The sequence below is a fragment of the Passer montanus genome, unplaced genomic scaffold (genome assembly GCF_014805655.1).
Source record: "Passer montanus isolate IOZ18808 unplaced genomic scaffold, ASM1480565v1 scaffold8, whole genome shotgun sequence".
NCBI classification, from domain to species: Eukaryota; Metazoa; Chordata; class Aves; order Passeriformes; family Passeridae; genus Passer; species Passer montanus.
The window spans coordinates 6,529,553-6,542,878 of NW_024373256.1; the positions used below are offsets into that span (position 1 = coordinate 6,529,553).

Consider the following 13,326-nt stretch of genomic DNA (forward strand, 5'->3'; position numbering starts at 1 on the left):
TTCAGAATGGTCTATGCTAAAAATTCAGATTTTGTCACACAAAAAATAGCATTTTTGTAATTTCTTGATTACTGAGAGTTTAAGACCTATAAATACATAAATCTTAATACACTATCTAAATTAGCTAATAAATGAGGCTTAAAAAATTAAAAAGAAAGGCAGGAACACATAAGACTCTACACAGATTCCTCGAACTGTTCTGTTGTCCCTCAGAGGAACTGCAGGATTTGGGGTTTTTTTCCCCAAAGTTTTTTAAGAAGCTGCAAGTAACTTTTACTTTATTTTTTGGCTAATATCAATACTGCACCTTTTTCCTATGCAAAAAATAGCATTTTTGTAATTTCTTGATTACTGAGAGTTTAAGACCTATAAATACAGAAATCTTAATACACTATCTAAATCAGCTAATTAATGAGGCTTAAAAAAATTATAAAGAAAGGCAGGAACACATAAGGCTCTACACAGATTCCTTGAACTGTTCCGTTGTCCCTCAGAGGACCTGCAGGATTTGGGGTTTTTTTCCGTGTAAGAAGCTGCGAGTAACTTTTACTTTATTTTTTGGCTAATATCAATACTGCACCTTTTCCCTATGCACTGTGAATACAAAAGGCTTCCACCTAGCAGATCTACAGCTCCCCACCTCCAAACATTGCTCCCAAGTGACTTCAGGGAGCAGACAGAACACACAATGAACCCCCTCCATTCCCTTTCTCCACAGACATGACATCCCAAGCTCCCAAGCTCATCTCTCAAGTTAGCTTGTAATGCTTCCCACAGCTCCCTCTGCATCAGATCAGCTTGCAATTTCCTCATGGAAAAGGAAACTTGTGACAAAGACACCACTCATTCAGGGGCATTCCCACAGAGCTGCCAGGGGTGTGGGACACCTACCAAAGAGCTGGGAAGGGTTGGCATTGGTGGCTTTTTCATAATTAGTCAGTCCCTCATAAATAACCTTCCCAACTGCAGCATAAAGGCACTCCAGCTCTTCGTACTTGGAAGCTACACTTGAGGTACCTGCAGAGTTCAGAGGTGCGTTTAGTTTTGGTAACATTACCCACAGAAAAGGCAAAGAACAGTTACACTGTCAGTGTACAGCCACTAAAACATCACTGGAGTCTTATACTGTCAACAATCTAAGGTAACACAAGCAGATCATTTATATAAACCTCTTTATTATACCAGTATGTCTTTGATAATAGTGGTACCACTTCTTCTGAGTAACTCAATTTGATGAGCAGTCTTACATTACTGATTTATGTTTTTCCAAGAAAATATTATCTAAATTAGCTTCTATTAAGACACAGCATATTACTTATTACCCTTCTTTTTTACACTTATCTTCCTTCCTTGTTTCAGCAAAACAGCAAAACTTAATAACTAAAAAATTGCACTTCTGAAGCTGAAAAATTCTAATTGCAAAAATACATTAAATTTATGGCATGCATTTCTTGAACTAAAGTTATGACAGCCACAGGTTATTAAGTTTTTATGTCAATGGATAATGATGTATTCCACATGATTACTTCTTTCAGCTTTTCCTTTTTTAATCAGAGGTTGAAAGTGCAAGCTAAAATGGACTATTAAATGCAGGAATCATAAAACAGAATAATAGCACATACCAAAGAGTGCCTTCATCCCACCCCTCAACCACTTAAGCTATGCAGCAATAAAGGATAAAAGGAAGAAGCAAACACCACTCACTTGGTTCTGTGGGGAAAATTCCCATCAAGCGAGACAACAAACTGTGGACAGCTCTCAAAACCTTGGTGTTGCCACAGGTCATACAGGCTGCTACCCCTCTTTGGAGGGGCTTGAAGCTGCTCAGGATAGCAGGGGGCTGTAGCACAGTCAACAGGAAGCTTAACACCTCTAAGCCAGTGCAAATGTTGGCAAAGTTGGCCTGATTGGGCTGCTCCTAAAGAAAAAGCATCCAAAAAGGCAGTGAGTAGGGGTAAACAAGAATTACACAGCTTACTAAACTCAGGTCAAATCTGTTAAAACCTACTAAGAAAAAAACCCCAAAAATAAATAAACCACACCAACCAGTCAGTACTGCAGCTCTACAAATTATAACCACTGCTGCAATTCACACACTTAACTTATTTATTTCACTACAAAGAAAAGATTACATGTAAAAATCTATATCCAGATATGACTGGTATTCAATCATCCCACATGCCAGGGAAAGCTAAAGACCTACAGGACTAGAATGTTACCTACCACAGTCATGAGCAGCTTATCAAACCACTGCAACTTCAGCTCTGACTTGGGCCACATGTCTGGCCTCAGAGCTGTTTTCAGAAGGTTGACACAGCGACGAGACAGCAGCTCCCCAGGGGACCCAGCAGTGTTGGAGTTGTCATTTACCTAGCAATTAATCAGAGTTAACAAAATGACACCCTTTTGGAACCAAGTCATTAATTTATTATTCATTCTATGCAAGCATGTAATTTCTTATTTCTGAAATGGTTGAGCTTAAGTAGTTTTATCAGTACAGTCACACAGCATTTAATGCATAAAAAGCTGTCAACTAATAGTAAACAGCAGAACTGGTGTCTAAATTGCTTGCTAATTAACCCAAATCACCCATCAAAGGTGTATTTAAACAAAAGTTTCATGCCATCCTTTACTGCAACTCTGAACATACTCAAGATGGTTAATCTTTACTGTTTGCAAGGTATCCACAAACATGTGCAGCTCTTTACTCAACTCATCTTTATACATAAGAGTACATCTACTTTGTGCAATGGACTGTGGGATATAAAATCCCATGGTACTTACCTACTGAGTCTGCTGCAGGAGCAGAAGCCATAAAATTTGTCAGCCTGGAGGTACACCCAAATAATTTGTCCCATTCTAGAAAAGTTAATTCCCTCCAAATTTGGTGAAAAACTTTAGCTCTATATGGTGAAAAACTTTAGCTCTACATGCTTCAGGAAAGTAATTCCATGTATAGAATTGTGAAAATAAAACTACAACCATTACCCCTAGATACAGTCATTCCCTATAAAACTCTCTAAATATTTTGGGATAAAGTATTCTTGACATTTAACCTAGGCAACAGAACAAGCATACATTGCAGTGTAAATTAATCATGAAAACAAAGCACAGAAACATTAGAATAATCCAAGCCTAAAGGACCTGTGTGAAAAGAGGGGTTTATGGGTTTGGCTGCTACTCCACTCTGGTATCTGCATATCAGAATAACCACAGTACCTGGCAAGCAATTCTAATCAGGAAATTCACAACAGTGTCTGTGTGCTGCTTGTCAATGGGCTTGGCAAGGAGGGCATCAGCTCCTGGCAAGGACTGGCTCCTTCCAAACACCTGCATGCACACAAAACACCAAAGCCATCAGCCAGACTGAAGGAGGAAAACAAGAAGAACAGATTTAAAATACTTGCTAAAGCTAAAACCTTCCATTTAGGGAGTTTTGAGTCATGTGGAAAAAACAATTACACTACTTAGAGTCTCTGAACAAATCCTGATTTTCTCTTACAGCACTTATTGCTCCTGTAGCTGTCCTGAATCGTTTTACTTCTTGGCCAGAATCCACAGACAATCCTCTTTTAACAGCAGATGAGGCAGAACTTGCTCCTTCTCCACTTGCACTTGAATCCATATCTGAATCTGGCTGAAATACCAGCAATGTGCATGTTAAAAAAAGAACATTAAACTGTGGAATAGTTCAATCTTCACCCATTTATTTTGATTTCCTACCTGCTGATCTTTGATTCTTTGCAATTCCCATTTAATAACAACTTCAGCAAGATCCACAGCTAATTTTCTTTGCTCTATTGTAACGCTGGGAGTGAAGCCCAGTCTCTGCATGGCACTAACCATATGCTGCACCAAGTGATGTCTCACAGGATAATAAACCTGAAAAAATGGTTTCACAGAAATGTTAGTCATAAACCAGTAACATTCTACATAAAACCTACAAAGGTGAAATAAAGCAAAATTGTAAAACAGTAATCAATCCCAAAGTTTGCTAAACTTGTACCACTTCATATTTTGCAATATGGAAAAGTAACTGGTGCATTGAAAATAATATTTTGCTTACAACTTTCAGCAGTGATTACTGATTTCATGCACTCAAATGAACATGTTCTTTTTAAGACTCGTGGTTTTTCTCAAGGACCAACCATACCAATTTTTTCCCAAGCCTTTTAAAGAGCTTCAGCTCACATTTGAACACACTTAGATATTCTTTCAAAAATTGTTGAGGCATCAGTTCCTGAAAAATGTGTTTTATCTGTCCCTTTGGATTGCATTTTAATATGTGTTTTCAAAAATGTTCCTCTGTTGACATTCTGCACCATTCCCCCACTTGTTCAATGTTTCCCAACATACCCTGTCTGCAAATAAAAGTGATCTAGCTAATTCCACAGAATATATAAAGTCAAACAAAAAAGGATTACTGGAAGATGGCAAAGAATATGGTTCTGCACTTTGTTTAAAGAACTCTTAGAGAATCCTCACAGACCTGTTAAAGAACACTGCTAATGCACGTGCAATGAATTCATCTTGCAGACTCTAACCTGACATTTGGAGCTCTACCTTCAATCATGACAGAGCTTAATAAATTACGTGCTGTTAAACAGTTGTATTCAGTTATAGATAAGTATCTTTACAGACAAATGATGCGTTTTGAACCTAAATCAAATAAATCAGATTATGCTGTTCTTCTAATCAAACTGTTTACTTCCTTGATACAGGAGATACATTGAGTACCAGAGTGACAGTACAAGTACCTTGAAATGTTGGACTATCAAGTGCAAAATATGTACTAGTTGGGGCACTGTATGGCCCTCTTCCACAATGATTTTTCGTGTCCAGTGAGTGAGCATCTGGTGTCCATCCTCCATTCGAGCAGGCACAGCTGGAGTCAGGATAGCCATGGCCTGCCTGACAATAGCCCGGGCTTCCATTGCATGAGCTTTCAGAAGGCTGTGAAAAACCTGAACAGCAGAGCTTCTCATCAACATTAATACTGTATGCATTTACAACAACAAAGCATTTAGAAAGAAAGGGAAACTACAACACGTTTTTTTAAGAACACAATTTTTCACCAAAGGCCCATAATTTGTTAGAAATATCATGATACATCAGCAGCAAAAGCATAGAGCATATATTTCTGCTTCCTTTATATTCCTTTTTCTTCTTCATCTCTACTGTCCAATTTGAAGTTTTCCCTTGGTCCCCACATTGTGTCTCAACTGAAGTGTCTGTCTCTCAAATAAAGAAACATTCCCAATTTTGCTAATTCAACCAAAACGTCTACTTGTCTTATTTACCCTTCCTGCTTCTTTCTATACTCTCCTATTCCCAAGAAAATCTGTATTAAACATTTGGCCTGCTGCTTCTGCATTTGTTTGTGGTGTTTCAATTATACTCAGCATTCAAAACCACCGTGCAGCTTCCACTCTGAATCTTACAATAAAAAAAAAACACTCCATGAACTTAACACGAGCCCGTGGTCAATACCTGCAGAACAATCTTCTTGTGAATGGCAAACTTGGCAATGATGTGTGCCAAGAGCAAGTGGCCACTGTACTTGCAGGCTGGGTCCACGCAGGCCTTGGACAGGAGGCAAGGCCAGGCAAAGGTCATCAGGCGCCGCAGTTTGCTGTTCCTGTTCTTGTTGTTGTCGTGGATGTGATGGGGGGCATGCTCCACCAGCAGCGTGGCAAACTGCAGCAGGTAGATCCTCAGAGAATCCAGCATATCAGCCTGTTTTTCTGGATCAAGTACCTAGTTCCAGGCAGGATCAAAGAAGAGAGAATGCAGTAGGCAAACAACCCCAACTGTTATTATTATAGAGTACCAATTTTTTGCTTTTTAAGAAGACTAAGACCTAATTGTAATGGCTTTCTTGACTCAGTTTAGTAGCCACAAAACAACCTCCTGAAGTGTGAACCTTTAAATAATGAGCATATCTGGGAACTCCCAAACTGCTAACATATGAAAAGAAATAAATAAAATACCCCAACCCTCATCTTCAACAACATTTGTTTTATAACTTCTGATTGATTCCATGAAATAGCAGTGAATTAGAAAGATACATGCTGGGTCATGGAAAGCTTTCCTTACAAAAAATACTGGAATTATAGCCAAGTAAGGCCCATTTCTAAAGCCACATTCCAGATATGAAAGCAGCATAAACTGAAAAGTGTAGTCCCATCCTACTGATGACTAATGGATCTCACATTCAACATTATGAAGCAATTCAACATAACCATAACATTCAGAACAGAACAACTAAATCAAATCAGGATGAGAAGTCAAATGAGAGGAACAACTTTTTGTTTTTATTTTCAAATACTTCAATGTAAACAGATTGTTACCTTTGTTATAAAAACACTAGTAATGCTTTCTGGATTATCTCCTTCTGGGTTTGGGGGGCCTAACAGCTGTTCACCTTCTCCTTTTTCAAAACTGTACAAGAAAGCAGGATTCAGGATATGTTGCAGCACCTACAGAATATAAACAAAGCAAGTTTTACTGTACTATTATACTCTTCTAATGGCAGCAACACTCATTCAAGTAGTCCCACACGCAAACCTGCCTGTTGGACACACTCACTGAGTTCAAAAGGAAACTATACACAAAACCCCAAGAAAAAAGACACACACCAATTTTTTCCCCCCTTTCTTCCTTTCAAGGACATAGATTCTTAGAAAGTGTAAACTACAGCAGCCAGCATTGAACACAAGATGAATTGCTGTCTCTGTTTATTATCGCTTTTCTTCAGGTATGATATTTTCACCCAAATGACTCTGCCAATTATCAAACTCATTGACATTTAAGTAAGGGAGTTTTGTTGCCCTAGTTCCCAAGAAGAAAATTAAACCTAAATACCAGGCTTCTTTGATTTAATTGCTTTAGTTACCTTGGCTTTGAGCTCATCTCCAAAGTTTGGGTCATTCAAGTCTACAAACCGGAAGAACAAAGCCCGTTTTTGGGGGATACTGTAGTTTTTGGGGATCTCTTCTTCCATGTATTCCTTTAAGAAAGTCATATTGCAGAGAAATCGGCCCGTAAAAGCTCGAAGCAACTGGAAAAGTAACTCTATATCACCATAATTCCTTCTGTGAAAACACATAAAAATGCAAAGCTTCTGTGAAAAAAAATACACAAACTACTATGCTGATGAAATTAATCTTTTAAAGCAGCAGAGAAGCAAGAGCAGCCAGTACCACAGGCATGGTTTTAAATCCAATAGCAGTATTATGAAATATATTGCACTTTCTCTTCAATAACTGCAAACCATTTTTAGTAGGCCTATATACCTTTACAGTATTTTCAAAATTAAAATTCAAAAAATACATGCAGGGTCTAGAAACGAAAGATTTTTACGTACTTGCAGTAATTCAGTAAGCAATAGGCCAACAGCTTGGGCTCTTTCCAGTTTGTTGCAGCCATGTTCTCCTTCCTATGTCTCTCCTGAAAAGCTTCACTCACCCATACACGTTTCAGCTGATTCACCAAGGAGTGTTGATTTGCTAACCAACATTCATCATTCTTAACAATAATACTTATGATCTGTCCAAAGCAAAACAAGACAAATGCACAGTCAACACACAAGAGATCTGTCAGGAGAAACAATGATATATGAGCACTTGCTTAAGGTCAATTAAGGGTGCTAAAATATTCAACAGCAAAACAAAAGAGTGAAATACAAAATAGTTTAGATTTAAAAAAATAAATTTCTGTTTCTGTTGTCATGCTGTCCTCTTGTATCCTACTTGACAAAAAAAAGCAGAGATAATTTGAGTCTCTTTTCCCTTCTCAAAGCAGCTCTGGCTACAAACACTCCACATTTTTACAAGTGGTTTTCTATGAGCTGTAATACACACACACACACACACACACACTCACTGAAAGCCTGGATGTAAGAGGCTTGCAACTGAAGAGGTTTCAGCTACCCAGTGCAGAGACAAACAAGATAAATGAGTACCTTGATAGCCTGGAACTGCAGGTCGAGGCGCATGGTGGTGGTGCTGGGGGAGCCAGGTCTCACAGCTGCCTGGGCACCCACGGGCAGCAGCAGGGTGATAAATCGGTTGGGATTAGCTGCCAGGACATCCCGCAGAGGTTTGGCATCTTTATGTTTCAAGAAACTCTGCAAAACGGGAAGAAATAATTTTAATAACCTTTAAAAGCCAAAATACCAGGCGACTATATCATCCTGTAGCTTTTATGTTCCACACTAAAGCTGCAGAGGTTGTATTTCACATACATAAAAATAACATCTACACTTCAGTAATAGCCTTACATGATCTGGAAAGGTATAAAATCAACACTTCAGGACAAACAAATACAAAACCAGGAACAGGAACCCTACAGTCAAGAGTAAGACCATGATTAAGGACTACAAGGTCATACAAGCAAAAAATATGCAAAATATGTTGATCAGATTTGTCAAGTTGAGGGTTTTCTCCAGCTCCTCTCCCCACACAGCTTACCATAAACATTCTGCTCCACTGTGGATCATTTAAAGTGGCTTCCATCATGAACAGCTCCACAGTCTGGGATGGATGACGTGTCAAAAACTTTATCAGGGGTTCTCTGAATGGACTGCCAGCCTGAAAAATTCATAACCTTAAATTAAAAATGCAGAGTATAGAGTATTTCCCACTAATTTACTACCACTCAGAAAAATACATTTGACTTGGCATTTATATAGATACAAAATGTTCAGAACTTGCATGATGAGAATTTATTGATACTTTCAAAACTTCATTTCTAAGGGTGTAAGGCAAATATTAATACCTCCTAAAGGCTTGAAGAGCATATTTTAGCATCAAATGTTCTCACACCATATTTAAAATATTATCATTATCATACACTAATGTTCAAGAGTATAAAGCAAAATTTCAGCAATGTTAACTTCCACTTTTACCTCAATTAACATTGCTCGTTCTGTTTTCATAACAACTTCCAGAAGAGGTTTAACCAGAGTCTGTGGGGCAGCTGGGATCAGATGGAATAAATTTATAATTGCTGAACAAATCTTCATTTCCTACAGATACAAAGAAACACAAATAAATATTACTGGCTATAATAAAAAACAGTATCACACATCTTAATTCTTTTTTTCCCTCTGTATTTGCACAGCCAGCAGCCAAATGCAAAAGGTCAACATATACACAGCATCTACTTACCATAATGCATGAAGAAATTGCACCTGTGGAAGTCTGCCCTACCCTCTATAGTAATATCATGGTTTAGATTTTATTTTCCTTGCCAGTAGAGTGCTGTTTTACAGGTAAGAGCTAAACACTAACGGCACTGCTGATGGGGGAGTTACAGAGCGCTCACTGCTCTACACCAAGTGGGTCAAGCCTCAAACAGCCAGACCTTCCCCCTAAACCATTTCTGCTATACACCCCACACGCCCAAGTTACACAGGAAGAGAGATTCAGCTATCTCACAAACAGCAGGTTACTGTAAAGTCAGCCCTCTTCTCCCACTAGATACGAAATTCTTCAGGAGTCCAAAATCAGTTTGCATTTTTTTCCATTGTGCAATTTAAATAGAGACTGTATTTCAGCTAGCTAGAGTGTAGATTTCCTTCAGTAAGAAAAGGGAAAGGAAAAAAACAAAACAATGAAATCTCCCTCACCATCTCTCTAAAACCAAGTTCCAGTAGCCAAGATGATTTTATCGAGTGCATTACATTTTCTCAACTGAATTTAAACACAAAGCATTAGGCTCCACTCCTTTAACCTGATCTGCCCAGACAGACCCTACAAGACCCCTCTCATGGACTGAAGTGCAGGGCTGAGAATACATAAAAACCTTTTGAAACCACTTATGCCTCCACAGAAACTAAAAATCCTGCTCTTCCTGGTACAAACATGCTCAACATCCTTAACTGCAACGTGATCAGAACAGCTCTGCACAGACAAGCAGGACAATTCACAGCACTGCACTCAAAGGCACAGTGATAAACACAGTGATAAAACTAACATACCACAAGTTAAAAGCAAAAATAAAACCAAACAAAACAACAACAAAAGAAACCATGACAACAAAAAATGTTCCTGGTGCCTGCAGAGTTTCTCACCTCTACCCCTTCCATGGCAGGCTGAACCAAAACAGAAGTCACAGCATGAAAGGAAAAAGCCCACAAAAATATCAAAGAAATGTACAAATCAGCACATGCCATTCTTCAGGCTGCAGTCTAACTTCAGCTCAGTTACTTCCTCATCTCAAAAGGAAGGAACTGAGACAATGAGCATCTGACATGATCCAAATTGTCCTCCTAAGAACTAGGATGAAATTAATCCATTTTTCTACTTTTACATTCATCAGACATAGATTCTCAAATATTTAAACTGAATAAAAAGATAATAAAGATGTTTAAGTCAGGGGAAACAACCTTTTAGCATCTTTGAAGACAAATATGGCCACCATTGATTACAAAACCATTTTCAGTATTTGAACTACCAAGTTACAAAGTCCTCTAAACTCCTCCTAGGCTGTAATGCAGAATTTCCACCACGGAAATTTCCACCCTCTCACAAAAGGCAGCTGGATGCAACCATCTACTCAAAACTTATTCCTTAAATTACCAGACATGACCTGAAATCCCATGCCTTTCCTTGGAGAGGCAAGGAAGAGAGGAAGAAAGATTTCAATCAAATATTTTATTCCCTGGACCAATGAATTAGATTTTAATCACTACTTAATATATTACATTTTAATTTGTTCATTTCTCTAAACCGCCAGATCACAGCTCAGGATCACAGCAGGACTGTCATAAATTATTTAGGTGAACAAGGCTTAGTTATTCTGATATCAGTGTGGATCTTTACAACAGTCATCACCATGCAGCATTTCTAACTAACTTTTCACTTTGTCTGTAGTTACCATTTTCATATGAAAAATCACTCCACAGACCTTTTAACTATTCTTTAAGAGGCTTTGCTGACCAGGCTTTATCTGCACAATGCTGGACAACTGCCTGACACTATCATCAAAGGGCACCTTCATCCCATGCTGCTGGGAAAGGATGGAATGCTTGGAACAGCAGCAGCACAGGGAGGAACATCAGGCTTTCCTGGTCAGTTCTGCTCTCCACTAAGTGTTTAGCAGCTCCTCTACTCAACCACAGAGTCTGAATGATCCAGTCTACTCCCCAACACTGCTTTTAATGAGTGCCTCAGAGGCTGGAATCTCACTGGGATCATGAAGACAGGAGAAGAAGTGAAATGCCAGCTGCAATAACTGATCACCAGTTTCACCACCCCTGGTTTTCAACAGCACAATATACATACAGACACACGAACACAGCCTGCCACAGCAACTGTACAAAGACCAAGCTGTGTGCTCCTGCAGTTTCTTAAGAGTTTTTATTTTTAAGGAAACTTTGGAGCAACAACTAGGAAGCAGAAGAGTAACATACAATCAGCTTTGCATTGACACAATTCTACTTGAAATGTTTCCAGACATATCTTGCCCCTTAAGATGTGCACTCCCCACTCAACATATCTCTCTAAACACATAACTACACATAAAACATCAAAAACAGGGTAATTCCCAACTACACATGACTTAGGGACAAATAAAAACAGTTCTGGGGGTGCCACATTGTGGTTTAAAAGATTATTGCTACAAAAAGATCTGCAAGATATCTGTAATCATCACATTTGAGGACAAGTGAATCCCAAAAGTATATGAAGGCCTTAGAACTACTCTGGCATGAATAAAATGAGGCTAACTGAAGAATGCACAGTGTTGTAGTTAAAACGTAAGAAAGCAATCTTATTCTACTTCATTAGAGAACATCTAGGTCTAATATAAAGCAATGACCAAATTCAGATTAAAAGCTCTCCTTGCAAAGACAGGAAAGAGAAATGAAAAGCCATTAAGCCATTTCCATGTTTTGAGGGAAATAAAAAGCCAACGTAATTTCATTCTAATTTGAGAAACAAAGACATTAATAGAATTCCCTCCATTTTTTCTTAGGTGCAACCATAAATCTCAACACTTAACAAAAGCATTTAGTAAAACATTAATAGAATTGTGGGACCTCTGGTAATGTAAAGGAAACTGCATTGAAGCAGGAATCCCCATCAGTATTGCTAAGAGCACACAGTATTGACATTACACTGCTCAGTTTTCCATTTATAAGAGAACTGATCAGCTTCCCCTGTTTCTACACTGAGGCCATTAGTTTCACTGGGAGAGTGATTTTAGTGTGATCCCAACTAGTACATATTGGTTTAAATAAATTAAATTTTAAATTAACTGGGATTATGTTATCATTAAGTGTAATTTTCAAAAGGCTATATTATGAACATCAAACATATTAATGAAAAATGGGGAATTATGCTGCTGAGCTCATCAGACACTCCAGTGAAGAACAGATTTCTAAGCAGAAAATCCTGAGGGGGTAAAGAAATACAAATGCTTGAGCTGCTGCCACACTAACCTAGAACAGTCTCTAAAGTAACCATTGTCAGCAGATAAAAAGCTCCTCTTACTGAGACTTCTAACAGATACTCAATATTCTATATTCAATTCAACAAGTCTGTTAGCTTGCAACAAAGCATCACTGTGTAATCAGTTATGGCAGCACTTACAACTGAATGAGTTCTTTAATTCCAAAACATTAATACTATTTATTTCTTCTCTTCTCACACAAAAGCATTCATTAACTTACATTTCCATCACTCCGTTGTCCACCTTTGTGTGTAATAACTACAACTTCCATCCATTTACGCAGGTGTTGCTACAAAGAAAGGATAATTAGCATTATTCTTCTAATTAGACTGTTCCATTTTAGCATATGCTACAAGAGACAATATAGAGGCAGAAATAATTCTTTGAAGGAAACAAAGGGAAGAATTATCAGTTATTTCAATTCCCTCAAGTTGAAAAGTCCACTGTTGCTAGAAGTCCTCTTCATATTCAAGAAAGCAGGGATTATAAGTACATATATATACAAAAAACTTAAATCTGATAGTCTTACACTCTTTGATGATTTGCTTGATGTGTATGCATTCAAATACTTAAATATTCATGCAAAGGAGATAAAGAATTCACATATTCAGTTTAATCACTGCAAATACACAGAGCAATACCTTCCAAAATTTTATAAATCACGAAATCACCAAAACAGATTCCGTGTATTGAGAAGTCAAATTGTTAAAGGTGAAAGTGGCACCTTGCTTAAAGATAAATTTGCCCAAACAAACCTTAGCATAACTAGTTATGCCTTCACTAAAAAATAAAATCTCTTAACTTTTTGGTTTAGAAGCCCTTTAGAAATTTACTCCAACTGTTTAAAGAAATTGGGGTTTTTTATTAATA

General features: G+C 38.0%; 1 protein-coding gene across 5 annotated transcripts in view; it reads right to left on the bottom strand.

Annotated features, from left to right (window-relative positions):
- The window catches only part of LOC120513103 (transformation/transcription domain associated protein), a 76,764-nt gene that overhangs the window by 38,360 nt on the left and 25,078 nt on the right, over positions 1-13,326 (bottom strand). For all 5 annotated transcript variants that reach the window (XM_039732170.1, XM_039732169.1, XM_039732167.1 and 2 more), the window contains exons 31-45: positions 12,677-12,745; positions 8,909-9,028; positions 8,472-8,591; positions 7,964-8,128; positions 7,367-7,548; positions 6,896-7,094; positions 6,351-6,479; positions 5,491-5,757; positions 4,758-4,964; positions 3,724-3,882; positions 3,503-3,637; positions 3,220-3,330; positions 2,224-2,370; positions 1,705-1,918; positions 892-1,017 (exon numbers count right to left, since the gene is read on the bottom strand). In XM_039732170.1, coding sequence (XP_039588104.1) covers positions 892-1,017; positions 1,705-1,918; positions 2,224-2,370; positions 3,220-3,330; positions 3,503-3,637; positions 3,724-3,882; positions 4,758-4,964; positions 5,491-5,757; positions 6,351-6,479; positions 6,896-7,094; positions 7,367-7,548; positions 7,964-8,128; positions 8,472-8,591; positions 8,909-9,028; positions 12,677-12,745 — 2,350 coding nt within the window. The remainder of the gene's footprint in view (positions 1-891; positions 1,018-1,704; positions 1,919-2,223; positions 2,371-3,219; positions 3,331-3,502; positions 3,638-3,723; positions 3,883-4,757; positions 4,965-5,490; positions 5,758-6,350; positions 6,480-6,895; positions 7,095-7,366; positions 7,549-7,963; positions 8,129-8,471; positions 8,592-8,908; positions 9,029-12,676; positions 12,746-13,326) is intronic.